General features: G+C 41.2%; 1 protein-coding gene across 7 annotated transcripts in view; it reads right to left on the bottom strand.

Annotated features, from left to right (window-relative positions):
* Window positions 1-22,774, bottom strand: part of SULF1 (sulfatase 1) — a 180,792-nt gene that overhangs the window by 43,482 nt on the left and 114,536 nt on the right. For all 7 annotated transcript variants that reach the window (XM_074386746.1, XM_074386747.1, XM_074386745.1 and 4 more), the window contains exons 8-12: window positions 12,426-12,576; window positions 11,311-11,486; window positions 9,567-9,695; window positions 9,231-9,287; window positions 7,952-8,081 (exon numbers count right to left, since the gene is read on the bottom strand). In XM_074386746.1, the coding sequence (XP_074242847.1) occupies window positions 7,952-8,081; window positions 9,231-9,287; window positions 9,567-9,695; window positions 11,311-11,486; window positions 12,426-12,576 (643 nt within the window). The remainder of the gene's footprint in view (window positions 1-7,951; window positions 8,082-9,230; window positions 9,288-9,566; window positions 9,696-11,310; window positions 11,487-12,425; window positions 12,577-22,774) is intronic.

Below are 22,774 nucleotides of genomic sequence, written 5' to 3'. Positions count from 1 at the left end.
TATGAACGTGGCAAAAAGGAACACTTTAACACTGCTGGTGAGAATGTAAATTAATGCAACCTTTACGGAAATAGTACGGAGATTCCTTAAAGAACTGAGTACACCCGCCATTTGATCCGGCAACCTTGGGAGGAAAAGAAGTCATTATGTGAAAAGGACACATGCATAGGAATGTTTATGGCAGCACAATCAATAATTACAAAAATATAGAACCCAGACTAAATGCCCATCATCCAACAAGTGGATAAAGAAAATGTGGTATATATACACCTTGGAATACTACTCAGGCATAAAAAGGAACAAAATAATGTATTTTTTTAATGCAGCAACTTGGTTGGAGCTGGTGACCATTATTCTAAGTGAAGTAACTCAGGAATGGAAAATCAAACATTGTATGTTGTCACTTACAAGTGAGAGCTAAGCTATGAGGACGCGAAGGCATAAGAATGATATAATGGACTTTCAGCACTCGGAGGGGGAAGTTGGGAAGCAGGTGAGGGATAAAAGACTACATACTGGGCACAGTATACACTGCTTGAGTGATAGGATGCACTAAAATCTCAGAAGTCTAACTAAAGAATTTATCCATATAACCAAAAGTCACTTGTATCCCAAAAGCTATTGAAATAAAAATTTAAAAAATTGGCTACAACTTTTTCAAAGGTGCACTGCAGCAAAAGCTTAATTTTATACGTAAACACACACTAGTTCTTGGTTATCATGTCTTATGATACAGATTTGGTCATAATGCAGGTCAAATCATGTTCTCTGAAATGTCACAACTGTACAGTAATTTTGTGATAATCTGATTATTCTTCATGCCAAAATGAACATCATATAAAACAGTTACCCACATGTGGACATGTGCCTAAAATATTTATCTTAACATTGGGGAATATACAAATACCATATTCACATCTTTGTCCAAACTGCTTCTTAGCTCAAGTCATTGTCAAATTGTCTCTCACTAATATGAAATAGTGTTTTTTGTGCCAGGGAGATTTATCTCCTGTTTTCTTTGAGATGGTGTGAGATGGGAAAGAGAGGGGGAGGGAAAGCAGAAAGGGAGAAGCAGAAGAGAGAGAAATGCTACCTCTTATACATTTTAATCTGGATAATTACTTGTAAAAGCCAACACTGGAATGTTGGAAGATGTATGATTCTTGCAATTTCTAGAAAATGAAATTGGTAAACTGATCTTGGCCAATGATTGACAACCAGCATTTGCTGAGTGCTTTCTATATCCTAGGCACTATCCCAGATGCTTGATACATTTTAACTCATATAATATTTACAACAACCAATGAAGCAGGAACTATTATGATGCCCATTTTACAGATGAAGAAACTGAGGCAGAATTAGGTTAAGAAACTTGCACATAGTCAAATACCAAGAAAATGGTAGATCCAGGATATAATCCCAAACACCTTGATCAGGATACTGATGGAAAGGAGAATGGTATGAAGGTAGTGGGAGTCTTCAGGTTGGCCTTCGGTGAGAAGAGAGAGCTGAAAACATCCATGCAAGTGAGAAAGTGGGATTCACATGTAATGTTTAAGAAACAGGAGGACCTGACTATGGTGATCTGTTAGCAAATGGTGGAAAAGAAGACACAGTAAAAATTAAGCAGAATGGGACTGTCTTATACAGTTCATGAGTGAAATGCCTATTCTCATGTTTGTCTTTTTCTGACTTGTTTGCAATGAATGCACAGAAGCAAAAGATCTAATTAGATGCACAACTGTTCAGACATGAGTTTCAGCATGGGTTGAAGAAGTAAGGAAGCAAGGTTTAAAGGCCGAATGGTTAGCAATGAACCCACGCACAGAGAATTCAGCAAGAGGATGGCATTGGGAGCTCAATCCTTCTGGATGTGCCGTCTGGAATCAGGTAGGTCGGGGGGAGATGTCGATGAGCCATGCTGCCATTTTGACCAGGCTTCAGTGAGTTTCCAGAAACAAGCCGTTGCTTCTGGAAAACTAACAATTCTAGGAGGATCTCAGTGGTAAACTATTCATGCTCTGCAGCTGGTCATAAAGGGATATATGGCGAAAGGGGTAAATTTTGGATAAGAACATAGATCCTGGAGCTAACCCAGTTTCCACTTAACAAACTACATTCTATTTTGGGTATAATATTATCAGCTTGCATGATGTTGGGGTCCTCACAGATTTTTAAACAAATATTTGATTTTATATTGATCCCATAGCAGAAAGGCAAACTAAATTGTAAAGATGTTGGAATTCAACAATCCATCAAAATGACTTGATATTTGCCCTATCAAAACAAAGCAGGGCGCTTTTTTCCTCTTAAATGCCAGATAATATACAAAGTGTACTTCAAAATCAGATGCCCAGGGAATTTTGCTTTTATGTAGCTCCTATTTAAGACATCAATTCCTATGCCTAGAAGAAGCAGAAGAAAAACCAACGCAATAATGTTCGCTTGACATTTGTGGATCTCAAGCTTGTCTGCACATATGAGTCATCAGGGGAGCTTGAAAAAAAACACTGATACCTGGTCTCATAACCACAGGTTCTGATTTAACTTGTCTGGGCTGGGACTTAAACGTAAGCATTTCTAAGGCTGCCCATATGATTCTAATGGGCCCATATGATTCAAATGTGCAGTCAGGCAACTGCCATTCATAGTTTCAAAGGGAAAATCTGTCTGGCAATTTTGCAGCGGCAGCATGTTACAGGGAAGAAAGTATTCAAAGTGAGGTGAAGAGACGCAGGTTTTGGCTTTGGGTTTGTAGCTTAACTTTTCTGGACCTAAATTTCCTCATCAGAAAAATGATACCAATTAACTTAGAAGATTTCTAAGATTCCTTCGAACTTCGATATTCTCTGGTTCTAGGCCTCGTTTAAAAATACAGATTCCTTGGCCTCGTCTCCAGATGTTTTTTTTTTTTTTTTTTGAGACGGAGTTTCGCTGGTTACCCAGGCTGGAGTGCAATGGCGCGATCTCGGCTCACCGCAACCTCCGCCTCCTGGGCTCAGGCAATTCTCCTGCCTCAGCCTCCTGAGTAGCTGGGATTACGGGCACGCGCCACCACGCCCAGCTAGTTTTTTGTAATTTTAGTAGAGATGGGGTTTCACCATGTTGACCAGGATGGTCTCGATCTCTCGACCTCGTGATCCACCCGCCTCGGCCTCCCAAAGTGCTGGGATTACAGGCTTGAGCCACCGCGCCCGGCCTCCAGATGTTTTAACCTGGGTGGTCTGAGGTGTGCATCAGCATTTTTCAAATGCCACCCAGGTGAGTTTATTTTTTATTTTATGTTATTTTATTTTTGTTTTTCTGAGACAGGGTCTACTCAGTTGCCCAGTGTGGAGTGCAGTGGCACCATCATGGCTCACTGCAGCCTCGCCTTCCTGGGCTCAAGCGATTCTCCCACCTCAGTCTCCTGAGTAGCTGGTACTACAGGCACACACCACCATGCCTGGCTATTTTGTTTGTGTGTTGAGATGGGGTCTCCCTATGTTGCACAGGTTGGTCTAGAACTCCTGCCTCAGCCTCTCAGAGTGCAGGGATTATGGGAGTAAGGCATGAGCTGTGGTGCCTGGCCCCAGGTGAGTTTAATGTGCTGCCAGCATCAAGCATCACTGCCCTTTGTTCTCTGTGGAACAAACATGCTTTAAGACAGAGGTTGAGATTTGCACATAACTTTGCACATGTGCATGTTTGTGATTGTGTGTGGGGATGGGCAGCGCCTGTACATAAACGTGCCTAGGGGTGTAATGCCCAGCTGAGAGAGTGGTGGGAATTCATACTCCACCTCATATTAATTCAGGAACATGGAAGTAATGCAAACACATATGTCCATGTTGTCTTAATTAGTCCCCTCTGGTTGTTGTGTTCACATAGTCAAGAAGTGATGCCAAGTCTCTGGGATTCCAGCCCATTTTAATTCTTCTTTTTTTTTTTTTTGAGATAGAGTTTCACTCTTGTGGCCCAGGTTGGAGTGCAATGGTGTGATCTCAGCTCACCGCCACCTCTGCATCCCGGGTTCGATTCTCTTGCCTCTGTCCCCTGAGTAGCTGAAATTACAGGCGTGCGCCCCCATGCCTAGCTAGTTTTATATTTTTAGTAGAGACGAGGTATCTCCATGTTGGCCAGGCTGGTCTTCAACTCTTGACCTCAGGTGATCCACCCGTCTTGGCCTCCCAAAGTGTTGGGATTACAGGTGTGAGCCTTGCACCCAGCTTCAGCCCATTTTAATTCTTACTGGCTTCATAGAATTGAAAACAGCCTGTAAGATGGCCTGGAACAGCAACAACACCCAATATTCGCACACTAGAGAAAATCTCAGTCTCAGCACATTACATGTACAATATCACTTAATTCTCACAAGCATGAGGTTAATTATCTCCATTTTAGAGGTAGAAAACCTGTGAATCAGGAGAAAGTAAGTGACCTGTTTGAGAAGACACAACTAGGAAGTGGCTGCCAATGTTCTAACCAAAACCTTTGGGTCTCTTTCCTTTATTGACTTACTTCATGCACCTGCATTGACTCCACCAAACAGCCTTTAGGTGGCCCGGCACAAAGATGTGGCAGGAGGGGGGCATTCACTGTCTCTTTGGGATTAAGAGTGGAGAGAATAAGGCTAGTTGTGCTGATTTTCCCTTTGTACCCAATGAAGTAGCAAAACCCAAGACTGTGCTGCCTTGGAATTAAGGCCATTAACCTTGTTAAGAAGAACAGAAGCAGGGCAAGTGCCAGGGGTGAAGTTGTCGACACAGAGGATTTCAAGCAGTTCAGTTCTAGCCTCAGCAACCACCTTGAACCTGAACAATTCAGTATCATTATTCTGAATTTTCTTCTTCCTTTTTTTTTTTTTTTTTTTAAAGCTGGTGCTACTGTTGCCAAAAAAGATAATCTTCAAAATATCCGGAAAGAAAGAACAAAAAGCCAAGATATAAAAAATTGATGGCCAGGCACAGTGGCTCACACCTGCAATCCCAGCACTTTGGGAGGACGAGGTGAGTGGATCACGAGGCCAAGAGATTGAGATCATCCTGGCCAACATGGTGAAACCTTATCTCTACTAAAAATATGGTGGTATGCACCTATAGTTCCTGCTACTCAGGAGGCTGAGGCAGGAGGATCGCTTGGACCCAGGAAGTGGAGGTTGCAGTGAGTTGAGATAGCACACTGCACTCCAGCCTGGTGACAGAATGAGACTCCATCTCAAAAGAAGAAAAGAAAAAAAGAAAACAAAATTGATAGGACACAAAGAGCCGGCTGGGCACAGAGGCTAACCCCTATAATCCCAGCACATTGGGAGGCCGAGCTGGGTGGATTGCTTGAGTCCAGGAGTTCCAGACCAGCCTGGGCAACATGGCAAAACCTCATCTCTAAAAAAGCACAAAAATTACTTGAGCATGGACTTGTGTGGCTGTAGTCCTAGCTACTCAGGAGGCTGAGGTGGGAGGATCACCTGAGCCCAGGGGGGCGAGGCTGTGGCGAGCCATGATTGCACTACTGCACTCCAGCCTTGGTGACAGAATAAAACCTTGTCTCAAACACAACAAAACAACAACACACAACACAGCTAGCAGGTTTGACCCACAGATTCAATAACTGCTTTAAAGATTCAGGCTCAAAATTTTCTTGAAGTTCTTAGATTCCTAAGCTATGGTTTGAGGACCACCAGTGAACATAATCGTGGGTTAGAATAGTGCTTCTCAAACTTTCAGGGGTCATCAGAGTCACTTGGAGGACTTGTTAACACGCAAAGATTCACCCTTTGGGGTTCTGATTCAGATCTGCAATAGCCTGAGAATTTGCATTTCTGACAAACTCAGGGATGCTGATTCTGCTGGTTCAGGTTTAGAGTAACAATTCACTAGTGCTATGGACACACTGAAGCTAGAGGCAATCAGAAATACAGTCCAGGTCTTCAGTTCTAAAGCTCACTCAGGCCCAATGTTAAGAAATTCTATAGAAAGAAATCACGAAATCACCATCAGGGGTATAGCCTAATTCTTTGTCTCATGAATTCAGGCCTTTCTAAAAGAGACCATTGCTGATGTTTTCATCTACCATGTGATGGATCTAAATTCAGACTGGTTCACCGAGAAATCAAACAGTGGAGGAAAATTCCAGATATAAAAGGGTTTCATGGGGCCAAAACAAGCTTAGAAAAATATGAAAAAGCAAAAGTAAGTTTTTAACATAGTTAGCATTCAGCTTGTGAGTGAAAAGCTTGTACCAAAGTACCATAATCTAGTTTATGTTACATTTGCCCTTTAGGACCTATATTAAAATTTTAGGGCAAGCCATATGGAGAGGTTTGTAAAATTATACACTGAAAGGTAGGCAACGTACCTTATTCCCAAAAGGCTATAATGTTCACCTCTTAGAGCTAAAAGAGTAACAAGATCACCAATTTGCATGAGATATATTTAACACTGAACATTTGCAACTCCTGAATAAAAGTAAATTAGCCTATGGAGGCTGGCTCATAAAAATCATCTTAGAGCTACAAAACAATTCTGAGCCTTTATTCATAATAATACTTGGAGCTTTTGCAAGAAAGATTTGAAGACTGCAAATTAAAATATAATGAATAGGTCTAAGCTTTTCTCCACTAAACACTTGAAAATTAAGACATACTAGAATGCAGTGAAGGCTTAGATTTAGCCCTTCCTTCAACGGCTCTCCCTCCCTATCCTCTTCTATTTTAGAGGGATTTTGTGTACAAGAAAGCATGAGGAAATGCAGGGTATAAGGATCAAGTTGTTTGTTATGAATGTCTATTCAACAAGCTAGATACCAGATAATAAGCGTATAATGAGTGAGGTCATTTTAATAATAACTTAGCTACCTACTCATTCCATGAGTCTGACATCTTGAACTGGTGTTGGCAAATTGTGTGGATATCTAGAGGTCAGTTAAATTTAAAAAGACTCACAGAAGATTTGAACTTCTCTTCACCCGGTTATTGTAACTTACCTTGGAAGGCAGCAAGTGGCCTGAGTTTTTGAATCTGACAACTCCTGTTTGAATCGCAGTTGCCCATTCGTAAAATGGGGATGCCAATGCCCACCTCACTCTACAGATGTGAGGATTAAATTCAGTGAATGCGTACAAAATCCTGTGTACCACGTCTCACGTAAGACAAATGCTCACGACGTGGTAGTGTTTTTCACTTTCCTCTGATTTTGTTCTAAGCGGCATTGATTTGGGCAGAAGCTCAGTTCCTCCCGTCATGACAGCATCTTCTTTCAGCTAGCATACGTTTCAATCAAGAGCATTTAAAATCATTGGTTCTAAACTGGTTTAAACTCATACGTTTTTGCTTTCTTTAAAAGCAATGTTAATTCATCACACAGTATTTCTTTTATTCTTACTGATAATAGCTGGTGCTCTGAGTAGTATGGCTTCTATAGCAATATTTCTACTAACAAAGAGGATTTATTCTAATGAAATACTTGATGTCGGAACCTTTGTGAATAGAAGTAGGGACAATAAACAAACAGAATATGGTTTCTCTTCTCATTCTGCAAGCTTGGTCACAGGCTCCGTCCTCTACTGGGGGAAAGAAGACATCTGACTTTAGCCTAGGGTGAAGGCCTCATCTTATCTCTTGGGGTGGTTCACTGCACCTGTGCTTTGACTAAGTAGCCTCTCAGCAACTCTTCAGTGACTGACTAGTATAACAGGAATCTTCTTCTCAGAGGAAGCTAGTGTCTTTTGGCATAGAATTTTCTCTGAGATCATCATCTTTGTAAACTGGAGGCAGCCCAAGTAGTAATGGGGAGGCCCAGCCTGGACCAGTTACGTAATTCTGTTCACAGAGAGGTGTCTCTGAGCTTGCCCTCATGGCCATTAGGAAAAGCTTATTTATACACAAACGTATATTTTTTTATATGATGAAAATTTTCTGAATTAGAGATGGAGAAGCGCATGAGTGGTGGTGAGGAAAGCCAGTGTGACTCACCTGCCCCGGTTGCTCACAGGCGGTCTGGTACCTGGCCTGCTGGCACAGCTCTTTGACCCGCTCGTATTTGGGCAAGTGATTTGACTGCTGGATATTCTTGCTGGATTCTTCCTTCTTACGTAGAAATTTGCTTCGACAAAAAGGGAAAAGCTTCATATGTGAGAAGTCATCTGAATTAACATCTCTGAGTCCTGCCTGTTCTTTTTCTTCCCCCTGTCACATGATTCCACATTCTTTAAACAGCAATAAATAGATGTTAAAGCTCTGTCTATAGGAGTTCAGCATTTGGTGGGTCCTTTGCGAAAATGACAAATTGGGTAGGATGAAGATGAGCGGTCAGGAAAAGATTCATTCCTCCCAAAAGCATTAAATTCAAAATTTGGGATTACATGTCTCATTTACATGTTCAAAGTTCTTTTTGTTAAAAAAATTATATGAATGTTTTCTCTCTCCTAATTTATGTACAGAGAAAAACAAGGTAATGGGCATTGAAGAATCAGAAGGGAAAACCCAGAAATGACACTGGAAAGAATCACAATGCCATACATTTATCTATTTAAACCTAGGACAGGCACATAAGGGAAAGAAGTAGGAAGTAGAAGAAGGGGGCCAGGTAAGCCTTGGAGGCAGCTTCGAGAAGAACGTGGGGAGGATGGTAGAGAAACTCAATCCACTGGTCTGATCAGAAACCAACAGCGAGAAATAGAACAGTAACTCTACACCCATGATAAAGGGTTTGGTCCAATCTTATGAGCATTTGTTCTTTTTGGGGGGTGTGGAGTCATCATTGTCTTGCTTTTTTGGTATTTTAAAAATTGGTATATCATAATTATAAATATTTTGGGGGTATATATGATATTTTGATACCAGTCTACAATGTGTAATGATCAAATCAAGATAACTGGGATATTCATCGTCTCATTTATCTTTTCCTTGTGTTGGGAACATTACAATTCTTTACTTCCAGGTATTTCCAAATATATCATAAATTATTGTTAATGATAAGGTCCCAACTATGCTATAAAATACTATAACTTCTATCTAACTGTATTTTTGCACCAATTAACCAACTTGAGGGTTTATTCTTCACAATTCTGATCCAGCAATAATTAGTCTACTGGCCACTAGAGAATAAGTAGCAAACCACTCAATCTTGTAACTAGGCTTACAAAATTTGCATGCTTAGTAAACAAAAATAAGGAGGAAAAAAAAAATACCCAGAAGGGAGAGCTGCCCACTAGGACTGGTTCCCAGAAGCACCCCAGGAACCAATAATTACCCTCTTTCCACTAGGAATGTATCACGCCAAATTTTGGCCTTCTTGTTTGTTCGAAACCTGAAAGCAAAATGATAATATTTACTGTTGGCATCTGGACGTTTTTCCAAATGGATCTGTCCTAACAGCTTATTTAAAGAAACACCTCTCACTTCCCACAGACCATGACTGCATCTCCATCAATATGCTATTCACAAGCAGCTGAAAATTGCTCAGCGTGGGGATGATCTTTGTGGGCAAGGCATATTTTGCCTCCATGTCTTCAGTTGCTGGCTGGCTCTGGGCACCGGCCGGAGCTCAGTGTGTTTGGGGCTTGCTGAGAGAGGAACAGTGACGCACCTGTTACCTGGCTTTTCTGGGTCCAGAAGCTTGAGGACAGACTTGCCGTCCACATCAGGAGGTGTGTCAAGCCCAGCGATATCCAGGATCGTGGGGGCCAAGTCAATGTTGAGAACGATCTGTGGGACTCTGTAAAGGGGCGGATGGTGATGGCTGAGATCCAATGCCAGGGGAAGGTGGCACTTAAAGCTGCTTTTTCTACAGCTGTGACTCAATGAACTTCCACTCTTCTCACCCCCTCATCTGGTCTCCTAGGCATGGGTGGTTGCATGTGGCAAGGGCGGGTATGTGATCACAGCAATGGCACTGAGCAAGATTAACTGACTCTCATGAGGGTCAGGCTGGAGAGATGCCTGCCTGATCCTTCTTTAAACAGCAAGAAATAGACGCTAAAGCTCTGTCGACAGGAGTTTAACATTTGACGGGTCCTTTGTGAAAAGGACAAACTAAGTAGGAGGAAGATGAGAGGTCAGGAAAAGATTCATGCCTCCCAAAAGCATTTATTTCAGAATTAGGGCATACATGTTTTATTTCACATGTTCAACGTTCTTTCTGTTAAAAAATTACGTAAATGTTTTCTCTCTCCAAATTTATGTACAGAGAAAAATAAGGCAATGGGCATTAATGAATCAAAAGGGGAAACCCCTGTGGTCTGGCCACATCTCCAGGCAAGAGGCAGCCTGATATACACTTTTTGCGGTACGCATACTCTTGTTTAAAACTCAATAGTCCATAACTCTCCTGTTGAACAAGGGCTCTAAAATCAATATTTAAAAAAGGGATGTACAGTTTTTACAGTTGAATTCAACCTTTGCTACCTCGTCCTTAAAACATAAAGCCTTCTAGATATAGAGCTGACAATTCCTAGGGTGTTTCTAATAATCTTAGGAAGCATCCTTCAAAGAAATCCTTCTTACTTCAATTGCCCTTTCTCCAGGATGTAGTGTGATGCACTAGCACATGAGGTGGATGGGGGAGATTCAGAACATCTGGGTTCTGGGCCCCACTGCCACCACTTCCATAATTAGGGATCTGAGACGTGCACTGACGCTGCCTGCCTAGCTTCACTGTTACATCAGGGGTCCAGGCTAGATGCTTTTTAAGGGCCATTCCAGCTTCTGGATTCTACTTCCACTTTTTCTTTTAGTCTTTCCATAATTCTTTCATGGATGCAATCCCATTTTATGCAAAACATTCTGAGATGATTGGCAAGGCCATTTTATGACGGGAAAATAGAGATGCAAAGAGCTATAGTGACCTGCCTGCAGTGGCAGAAATAGCAGTCTAGTGCTTCAGCTCTTTTCCCTTTAAAACAAAAGCCGGCTTTAAAAAATTTATCTTTAAAAAACAGTTCTTGAGTAATAATTTTTTAAAAGTTAAATACTAAAGGATGGCATCTTTTTTTTTTTTTTTTTAATGACAGGTTATCTCTGATTCAAAGAAGGATGATGTCCCAGAAGATCACACCCTGTCTGTGTACACAGACCAAAAAGACACGGATTCCAGTCAATTTGAGAGAATTAGTCATTGATTCAGTTATTTTACCTTTTTCTTCAAGTAGTATACTTCAGCTAATTTAAGATGTGGCAGGGGGGAAAAGGTTTTCATCTTCTAAATTAACCAACTCACATACATCCTTTTTTGTTTTGGATGAAAGGAAACCAGATATGGAGACTGGTAATTGAATTATCTTAGACACACATGAGGTACGACAGTTGAATGTTGCAAACAGAGAAATACGTACATTGATCCTGGTTCTACACTTGGACCACGAATAAAAAAAGGCACACGAATATCAAAGTCATATGGCATGGATTTCCCCTTGACCAGTCCAAACTGCCCGATATGGTAACCGTGGTCGGCGGTGTAAATGATGTAAGTGTTCTCCAGCTCCCCCGTCTCCACAAGCATGTTATACAGCTGAAATACAGCACAGGAACAAGTCAGAATCAATTGTGCTGGTGTAAGATGATGCTCAGTAGTGTTGCCATGATCACCCCCAAATCTTTTTCCTGTTATTTTTAAAAGGCAAGAGTTGCTTTAATAACGTTATCCACATTTTCTATTTGCTTACAGTCTTGGCGGGAAAAGGTCCAATGGTAAAGTTAAAATGTAACTTTTTGGAATCTGGCACATTCTACCTACAGGCTTTTTATTTGCTTGTCTGGTAAAACAAAAACAAAAACATGTCCCCCTGCCCCCCCCGCCCCCGCCACCGAATACAACAACCTCTACCACCAAACTTCATAGGTTTTACTTTGAAAAATCCATTGTTAAAGCAGTTTTATCATCACATATCTAATTATCAAGGGTTAAAAACAGGCTGCTTCAGATCCTGATCCAGTTAAATCCAGCCTGAGGCATGTCTTGTTTGGCTTATATTATGCTTTAAAGTTCAGAAAATTTCAAATAAAGTTTTTTGTTTCTGGCTTCTTTTAAAAAGTCAGAAGACCTGCTGATACTTGATCCACATTTCCACATGGCAAAATTTAGCTGGAGCTGAGTAATTGCTGTTGCTTTAGATGGGGCCCTTAAGTTCAAGTTCAAGTTCAAGTTCGACACGCACCCCATCATTCCTTATTGCCTTTGAGGATGTGGCCCCTGATTTACACTGATTTGATTTTTCTCTCCTCTTTTTTTTTACTGGCTCCATAGGAAACCAACCCTGGAGAGGTAGATGGAATGAGGACAAGATAGAAGAGGGATGATTAAGCCACTAAATGCATACTCTCTCTTTCTTTCTCTCTCAACATCATGCTGGAAAATGAAGGGGAAAAAACCAAGCAGGATTGGCAAGAATGAATCTGCACAAAGGACGCTGGGCCAAAATCTATCACTGAGGTAGGTTCATGTGCTTACCCTCTCCACAGAATCATCCACTGACATCAAAGTTTGGAGCCTTTTGCGCTGTAGAATGTTTGTAAATTCCATGTGGATGGGCAGCATGGGTCCTGTGTACTGCATAATCCAGTGTTTATCCATATTTGGTGCATAGTTATAACTAGGAGTTCTGAAAATGTCCAAAAAGAAATCTTACTATATATTTCTAACTTAGTCATTTAGGAAAATATTTCAAGGCTGTGAAATAATCGCTAAGGAGAGACAATTGACACACTGCTAAAACATTTTCCTCTTTCAACTATCTTCTGTTTGCATTTATAAGAAGATGAAGTCTTCACCACCCCTAATAGCAAATATTCTCTGAAGGTATATACATTCAAACATATAAAACCATGACTGGCGGCTGAGTGTGTCATTAGTTCATTTGGGTTCACTGAATAAAATGTGTAAGAAATACATCAAGATGATTATGGTTACATTACGAATCTACAGATAAAATCTCAGTAAGGTACAAGGGAATAGTCTTATTGACATTAACTCATAAAAATTTTATTGCTAATAAGGCTATTAAATATAGTCACAAATATGTGGAATGATGAACCATCATTTCAACACATTTTTTCTCTTGAATACTTGAGAATTTTATTGATTACTTACATATCTAGTCTTTATGAGTTTTGTATATAGATACCATAAATTTAATTGGATTTGTGGGAATGATAATGAAGTCTGCTTCTGCAATATACAGGTTTACCAATAAAGCTATTCATGGCCAGGCACGGTGACTCAAGCTCATCACATTGGGAGACGGAGATGGGTGGATCACCTGAAGTCAGGAGTGCGAGACCAGCCTGACCAACATGGAGAAACCCTGTCTCTACTAAAAATACAAAACTGGCTGTGTGTGGTGATGTGTGCCTGTAATCCCAGCTACTCGGGAGGCTGAGGTAGGAGAATTGCTTGAACCCAGGAGGCAGAGGCTGTGGTAAGCTGGCCATTGCATTCCAGCTTGGGCAACAAGAACAAAACTATGTCTCAGTAAATAATAAATAAATAAATAAATAAATAAATAAATAAATAAAGCTATTCATTTAATAAACAAATCAATATAGGTGCAGGGAATAATTTCTGTAAGCCATAAGGAAATGGTCCTATTGTTCCAGGATAGGCTAGTTCAAGTCTATATTTAATCAACACAGAGATCCATGTGGTATTCCAATGTCACCTTCTTTTTGATGTTTTACTCTACTCCCTCAACCATTCGATAGTGCCACCTCATGCTCTGGCATGGGTACATAAGATGTCTATGCTATGACAATTCTCACTCTGAGAATTATTTGTTCATATTTGAACTCTTTACAGACTATAATACATTTGAATCCTCTCCTTCGATGTTAATAAACACATAGAGGTTGTTTAATATTAAAAGCTGAGTGAGAATTTAACACGTGTTGGGTATTGTGTATACCATTTTATATACATTAACTCATCTAATTGTCTCAGCTGTTCTGTAAAATAGGGTTATTATTCCTGTTTTACAGCTGAGAAAATCAAGGCTTAGAAAAGTTGAGGAACTCCTGCAAATTGAAAACACTTTGAATTCCAAAGCCCATTTTCTTTAACAAAATGGATGAAAAGTCAAGTGAGGGGTGCTTCCTACATCTGAGATTGCTTTTAATACGAACCACAACTTTACAAATAGGCAGCCTCAAAGAATGAGCAATAGTTTATGTGACTGAGAAATCTGATTCCCTGTTTCTGTTCTGGGGAGGATCCCATCAGTGAAATATTGTGGATAATGATGGCTGAACATAACCCCGTGCCATTATTTATATTATATTATAAAACTCGGGAGAGAATCAGTCACCGTGAGCTCATTGATTTCAGGAGTCCTGACGGAGTCCTCCACTTGTTCTGTGGTGTGGATTTCCCATGGGGAAAGCTTGGAGTTTTGGAGTACACTGGGACACTGCCATGCACACTGGGCCGTATAAATGCTACCTGCTATTATACATTCTCTTCTGCTGGTAGGTTTGCAGAACCTCTCTTTTGATAGTAGAAAATGCTGGTTTGGGATCCTTGGCCTTCTTGGTTCACCAAGTTACCCTGGTGACCAGCATGGGTGCTGATTACCCAGTAGAAGCACAGCAGCACAAATAATATAACATTGAGCTCAGAAGACGCTGTCTATAAAAGTGGCTCAGTTATGCTCAGAAGTATAAGAAACTCATGTTTAAAGAGACAAGATCCATAGAGTGGAAAAGAGGGTGTGGCTCAAATGTGCTCATCTGTAAATGGAGTTAATAGCACTTTTCTTAAAAAGTTGTTTTGGTCCAGGTGAGGTGGCTGATGCCTATAATCCCATCACTTTGGCAGGCCCAGGCAGGCAAATCACCTGAGGTCAGGAGTTCAAGACCAGCCTGGACAACATAGCAAAAACCTGTCCCTACTAAAAATACAAAAATCAGCTGGGTGTGGTGGCAGGCGCCTGTAATCCCAGCTACTAGGGAGGCTGAGGCAGGAGAATCCCTTGAACCCGAGAGGTGGAGGGTCACAGTGAGCGAGATCATGCCACTGCACTCCAGCCTGGGTGACAGAGCGAGACTCCATCTAAAAAAAAAGCTGTTTTGAGGAACAACCACCATATATACACAGCACTTAAAATGCCTATAACAGAGGCACATGGATTTCCTCCATGAGTCAATAAACAAGTAACTATCATGTATTATCTGGGTTGGTAAAAATCCATAGTATTCTAAAACAAACTCTTCACTTGCTTTTTTTTTTTTTTTTTTTTTTTTTGAGACACAGTCTCACTCTGTTGCCCAGCCTGGAGTGCTGTAGCATGATCTCCATCTCAGCTCTCTGCAACCTCTGCTTCCCGGGTTCAGGCGATTCTCCTGCCTCAGCCTCCCAAGGAGGTGGGATTACAGGTGTGTGCCACTATGCCTGGCTAATTTTTTTGTATATTTAGTAGAGATGGGGTTTCACCATGTTAGCCAGGATGCTCTCGATCTCCTGACCTTGTGATCCGCCTGCCTCAGCCTCCCAAAGTGCCAGGATTACAGGTGTGAGCCACCACCCCCAGCATGACCTGTCATTCTTAAGACAAACTTTCAATATAAACTCTCTCCTGCCTACCAAAGTAAATGATTCATGAACCAAATAGCCCATTATTTTTTATTTTTTGGCCTAAAAGAGTTCATCATATCTAAAAGTAAACCACAGTCAGAAGAGAAGTGGAGAGGGACCTAAGCCCATGTTTCTTATTCTTCATGCAGCATGTTGCGTTACAAACAGGATTAGATTAAGAGGTTGAGGAGGAGGAGAGAGGGGCTTCTAAATCCCCTCAAAAAGAGTTTGTCGCCCATGGGGGTAGTTCGAGGTCACAGAAATATAGCAAGTTGGTCGTGAAAGGCCCCAACCATTTACTGATACGTGACCTGAAAAAGAATACAGCTATAACAGATTACACAGGGTTTCTTTATAATACTTCAACATCCTTCACCTACTGCCTTTGATGTTGGGTTGGCTTAATTTAAAAATGAATCTAGTTGACTTTTTAAAAACCACAAAACCTCAACACAAATAAAAATTACAATAGGGAACTGAAATGCAGGCTCACAGTGGGCAAATTAAGTCTTCCACCAGTTACCTTGATGTGCTTGGCATTGCCACCTCGCTTGCAGGAAGAGGGAAGCTTGCAGCAAATTATAAGCCTGAAATTGGACTCACGGATTTACAGAATGGCATATGTTAAATCTGGCTTCTATTAAAAGGGAGAGTTCAGGGACTGTTGTCAAAGCTGTCCTCCCCTGCCCCCCTTCTTATTTTTCTTAATTTCTTGATATGGGAGATGACCCCCAGATCTGGGGATGAGGTCCCAGGTGGGATCTCAACAGGCAGCAGGGACAGAATGTGTACGTGCCTTTTAAAGCAAGACAGACTGCCACTGCTTCCCACAGAACAGCAGCTGTTCAGGGACCTGCAGGTGGAAGGTCGGGGGTCACTGGAATTGACAATGTTGTTGAAAAGTGATCTTTTGCCAAAGGCCTGTGGTTGCCTCCTGCTGAGGTCTGCCAAATTCCTCAAAGATGCAGCCTTCTGTTCCCCAGTGATAATTAAGGTCTGCTTCCCTAACTAAGGATTGACTTCAAATTATTCAAATAGGGCCCAGAACTGTCAGCTGGATCACAAGCCACTGAAAAAAAGCAGGTAACTGTTATTGGGAGAAATGGAAAACCACATATTGGGTTATTCCAGAATGTTTTGGAATTAGACTCAAATTTTTATCCCAGCTCTGTTCCTTAATAGTATGTAATCTTGGACAACTTTTTATCTAAGCCTCAGTTTCCTCATCTATATAATGGGGATAACAACTTTAAAGAGTTCTTGTGAGGGTTAAGAGATTTCTGTGGTTCTAGAGAGCAAATTCTGGAACCATACCATACTCATTCTTATAGGTAGCTGAAAAAGAACTTATCCCTTAATAGTTCATTGGATTGTTGCAGCAACTCTGAGGACTCAGCAGGGCATATTAGTACCATTTTACAAATGAGGAAGTGAAGGGCACAGAGGCGGCTCAGAAATAATGTACCAGGGCGGCTCTTCGTCAGTGCCCCTTCTGCGACATCACACCACACAATGTGCCTCAGAAATCCCAGTCATTACAAGGAAAGTTGATGTATCTATTTCTTACTATCAAAAGTAAGTCCTAAAATCTTAGCCTTCATCCTGATTTCAAATACCAGCTTCCCATTCAGGTATCTTCCCGTCAGTTGCTGTGTCTACTTTGTTGCAAATACAGAATAAAGTCTCACCCTCCTAGGCACACTAGATGTATCCATGGAAAGGTAGATAACACAACACTGGCTATTTGCTTTATAATTGAGAGGCCAAAAGACTAGACTAGCATTTTTGAATTTCTGTTGCTTTCTTAAAAAATTAAAAATCTGTGTTGGAGGTAGAGTCACACGTACCTAATCCGGGAAGACCTTTCTATTGCCTGTTAGATAAGGGCTTCACCTAGAACTGCACACGCCAGACCTTATACTCCCACGAAGGCATCCCTGTAATCCTCCATAGACTATTCCCCGATATAAAAGTTCAGCTTTTCCCAGCAAGGCCTCCCTGCATATTGCTTTCCCTAGTCACTTCTTATTTGGATTTATTGCTCATTATGCTGGATCATGGATACTTGAGTCCACTGTACCTGTAAGCTCAACCTTCACCATCATGCCAATTCTCCTGGATGTTTGATTTTCTTTCTGGTATTGCTCATTGACATGACAGAACTAAGAATTCTGAAAATCAATAATGTTACCTTTCTTTTTGACAGGTGGGTATTTTAGGAGAATAATTCTTACTAGCAAAGAAAGAGTTTCAAGAGTTGCATGTGTTATATATGAAATCTATATTTGGGAAATTGCAAAGAACTTAGGAGTTCATTTTTACTGCTGAGGGCCTTTGCTGTCACTCCAGTGAAAATTAGTATATTTCTAGTGATTTTTACCTAGACATGTGTTTTCTTCATTTGTTTAGTCTCAAACAAACAAAAAGCCCTAATAATCTAACCCTTAAAGGGTACTTACAGCAGGCCCATCATTCTCTGAGAAATGAAGTAGGCTTCAATTCCCAAAATAAGCCAGTGATACAGATTTGAGGTACACATTCAAAGCATTAAATTGGAAATCCTATACTTAATCTCCCAAACTGCACCATCTTAGTTTTCACTAAAACTCAACTTACCTAATTGACTTTGTGGAGATATTCCCCACCCTAGTTCAAATACCTATAGATAGGTAACATTTGAACATATGCAAGATAATACCAAATGGTCTTGATTATAGGTATATAAGAAAAATAATTCAAAGTCTTTTAATGAATCTATAAACACCAGTTAGAATTGTGCGAGTGCATAGAATTGTTTATAGCTCTAATCTGAATTGTGGCTGTGATGTAAACTGAGTAAGTCTGGCCAAGAGAATTGAGTTTCAGTGTAGTTTTGTCCCTGACTACCCATGTGACTTTCACAAAACCACTTGGGTCTTCATTTAAAAAAATATAGACTTTGGGTCTTTGTTTTTTAATCTAAAAAACTATGGAATTAGAGGATCTCTAGGTGTCCTTTAAATTCATAAAGTCAATTGTTTAAATAGTTTTGATATGACTTTAAAAATGTTCTCATGTCAGGTATTTAGTGAGGTGAACATGTTTATTCGCTAAGCAACAGTGAAATGTGCAACTACTTTGTCTGAAGGCATGCTCACCAGGCACTGGGAGGTAAAGAGATAAAGCATTTTTGTCCCAGTCTTCAGGACGAAGCTAAATTCCAGGGTATCATTCACATGATATTTTATTTGAATGCTGCCCCCCTGGAGTGGTGCAACTTGACTTTAGGGCTGTGAGTAAGTCAGCACCACCAACGCTGACAGTGTAAGTAGCAAATGATCCACCCAGAGAAGAACAAAGTAGAAACAGAGAGAAAACGGAGCAATGAGTTCTGCTCAAATCAGAATTTTTTTTTTTTTTTTAGAATTTAAACTTTTGTCGTCTTCAAAAGCATGTCCTTTCATGTATTTGTGGAAAGAGGTATGAATGTGCAAATTCTTTTAAGGCAAGACATTTCTTTCCAGCTTTAGATAACAAAGGTGTTTCAAAACCTTTGTCCTGTGGCTTACACAGAGGGAATTTTTCCTTTGACATCCTATGTATATTCACAAGCTCTACCTTCACAACAACTCTTGCAAATTAGTGCAGACGGACTGTTCTACCAAGAGTTGATTTCACTTGAACTTGTGTATTTGTGTGTTTGTGAGTGTACATGCACACACACACAGTCACACACATTTACAGGTATGGGAAGAAAGCACTGTTACATTGAAATAACAACAAAAAATGTTTAAAGTTGATGGGGCATAGTTTGTAGAGAGGTGATAAGGGGGTCCCTTAGCTTCCCGTAGAATCATCAGGGAGGTAAATGATGTCTCTTTCCCTGTCATAGCTTTTGTCCACAGTTTTGTATCATGACATCACCAAGGCCAGGAGAGAGAAGTATGTTAAAGTGGAGGTGAAGGAATTGCATCTCTATGGCAATTCTGTGGAAGTAAGTTACTGAAAACTAGAGTCTTAGCCAGAGCAAAGGGCTTTATAATAATAGGATTATTATGTGTGTTATCATGATGAAGGCTTCTTCTGGTTTCTCAGAGGCCATGAGTAGCTGAGTTACAGCTTGATTAAACCGTTTTCCCTGTTAACAAGTGGTTGATGAATCTCTCTCATTCTTCCTTGGTAAACATAAACTCTACCATCAGTTTGTAAAGCTAGGGGGCCAATAGCGAACTGGCTTCCTCTCTGTTGGGAATGGCAAACACCTTGGAAAGATGATACATTCGCCCCAGTCTGAGAGGGTCAGGTAGTTATAACCAGATGCCAGATGAAAGCTATCCAGATGATGCCTGACCACCAAGGAAGAAGACCGAAAGCAAAATGTTCACGTTACTTGCATCCCTGCAATCAGGGAGAACCTACGACTTCTTGCCCAGTGTTCGTAGGGCCTGCCAAATATTTCTGCAAAGCACTTAACTTCTTGCATCCCTTTGCTTGAATGTGTTGCTAATGTTTTCGCTAAGGAAGCTGGTCATTGAGTAGCCCCACGCACTACAATCGGCAGCTTGCCTTCCATCTGTCTCACTCCTTTTGTCTGAAAACTGAACTCCGAACCTGTGCACACACTCCTTCCAGCCCCTTCCTGCAGCAGCCAGGGAGGCCTTCCCAACAAAGATGCCAGGAATTCAAGGCTTTCAATGCCTGCAGGAGACCACATTCTAGGTGCACAAAACCCAAGGATTAGCAGCAAAGAGAAGCTGAATCCCTCAACTAACCACGTGAATTTTCATTTCCTGTGGCTGAGGGAGTTCTCCAAACTGGCGCTTACCCACAGCACATACTTGCACCTGGAAAAGATAACACAGTCCAGACTGGTCCTCATCCTGTCTCTTCTATTGGAATGGCCAAATGTGAGAGGCTCATCACAATGTGATTCTTTGCTTGTCAAGAGGTCTGTCATATCACAATGGACAAGAATCAAGTTGTGATTTTTCTCACTGCTTCCCCTGAACCTTAAGTTGAGCCATACGAAATTGCCCTTTTGTAGGTCAAGAATGATAGAATATTGGTAGTTTCTTAATACAACGGATCAATAAGAACCCTTACTAAGTGGCTTCTATGTCTCAGGATCTATGTGGGGACTTTACCTACACTATTCTCTTGATTTCTTTTCATGATATCACATTAAGGTGCTAGTATTATCCCAATTTGCAGATGAGACAGTGGAGGTTTCCAGAGATTAAAGAAAGTGCCCATAGGTTTAGTGAGGGCCGCTGAGACAGGAAACCAGGCTTGTTAGCCTCTAAGGCCACACTCTGCTCTGTGCAGATTTTACTTCATAGAATCACTAATAAGGGCAATAGAAGACATGAATGCTTCTCCCTCCCCACTCCATAGCCCTGTGAATGTCTGCTCTGTGCTTGTCACTTCTGGCCCTATTGGTGATATCACCATTGGGACAGACACATGCCCATCCTGCCCCTAGAGCAGAGGTTGGGGCAAAGTCACTCTATCAAGGATAAGATAGTATTTCCAGGCTGTACAGTATCTGACACAACTATTTGACTTGGCTGTAGTATTGTGAAAGCAGTCACAGACAATATATAAATGAATGAGCATAGCTATGTGTCAATAACATTTTGTTAATGGAAACTGGTGGCTAGCTAGGTTTGGACCACGGGCCCCAGTGTGCCAACCCCTATCTTAGCTTATCAGTCCCTAAATGTTAGCAACTGTGTCTTCCTCATGCCTACTTATATTCCTGCTGGGCTGCATAGTGTCACAGGTGGCACTGATAAATATTTGTGGAATGAAATAGAATTTTTAATTACTAGAATCAGAGATGCTTTTCAAAAGCTATTGCTGAGACCCTGAGAACTCTGCAGACCCCTCCACTCATGCTATATTGAATCCATGCAACTGAGCTGTCAGAACCTCTTGACCTGAGGCTGATTTTCCTGCAGGCTTAGGACCTTGCCTCAAAGCTTCAAAAGCAGGCTGACTTTTAAGGAGCCATAAAACACCCTGTTTTGTCAACCCCTTCTCCTTGAGCTTGGGGAACACCTGTAAAGTTTACAGTGTAGGAAGTCACCTTAGGCTGGGTTTCTGCTAATGCAATAAAGAAAGGTAAAGTGATTTCTGATTGAACAGAAATGGGAAAAGAGGGGTTGGAGAGTATTGAAAAAGCCCACAGGACTTTTTCCTTTCACTGAATCAGTTGGCTACTAAATTTGTGAGTGAGCTATAATGGAGGGCCACTTGCCACACACACATGGGTTTCATTCATGAATTTAGTTGCAGAGTTATCTGTAGTGGAAGATCGTCAAAAGCTTAAATATCCACCCATAGCGTCGGCTCCAAAACATAATTGCTTATCCCAGCTATATTCCCAGGTGCTGGGGCAACCTTCTTTATTTGTTGATGATATTTTGTGCATTAAAACACTTCCATCCTCTGAGTTCCTGGGCATGCTCAGGACGTTACCCACCGTGGCTTCATATTGTTAGCTCTTGTCCTGAGTCAGCTCTGGCCTCCTTCTTTCTAGTCTAAGTCATGTGATGTCATAGAGGTGATCTGTGTACTACCGATCAAGAGTCATCAGTCGATTAGTTACATTAAGGTACACATAAAAATATTTTATAAGGCAGGGTGCAGTGGCTCATGCCTGTAATCGCAGCACCTTGGGAAGCTGAGGTGGGTGAATCACTTGAGGTCAGGTGTTTGAGACCAGCATGGCTAACAAGGTGTAACCGTGTCTCTACTAAATATATAAAAATTAGCTGGGCGTGGTGGTGTGCTCCTCAGAAGCTTGAGGCGAAAGAATTGCTGGAACCCAGGCAGAGATTGCAGTGAGCCGAGACTACACGACTGCACGCCAGCCTGGGTGACAGAGCAAGAGTCTGTCTCAAAAAAAAAAAAAAAAAAAAAGAACATTTTATAAAAAGTGACTAGCAACTAGCCTGCAGTAGTTGCTTACCTATTTTCTTTTTTTTTTTTTAATTGCATTTTAGGTTTTGGGGTACACGTGAAGAACATGCAAGATTGTTGCATAGGTACACACATGGCAGTGTGATTTGCTGCCTTCCTCCCCTTCACCTATATCTGGCATTTCTCCCCATGCTATTTCTCCCCACCTCCCCACCCCTCTGTCCCTCCCCCATTTCCCCCCAACAGACCCCAGTGTGTAGTGCTCCCCTCCTTGTGTCCATGTGTTCTCATTGTTCAACACCTGCCTATGAGTGAGAACATGCAGTGTTTGA

This window comes from Saimiri boliviensis, chromosome 15 (assembly GCF_048565385.1).
Source record: "Saimiri boliviensis isolate mSaiBol1 chromosome 15, mSaiBol1.pri, whole genome shotgun sequence".
In the NCBI taxonomy this organism is placed as follows: Eukaryota; Metazoa; Chordata; class Mammalia; order Primates; family Cebidae; genus Saimiri; species Saimiri boliviensis.
This window is presented reverse-complemented; position numbering and strand designations above follow the sequence as displayed.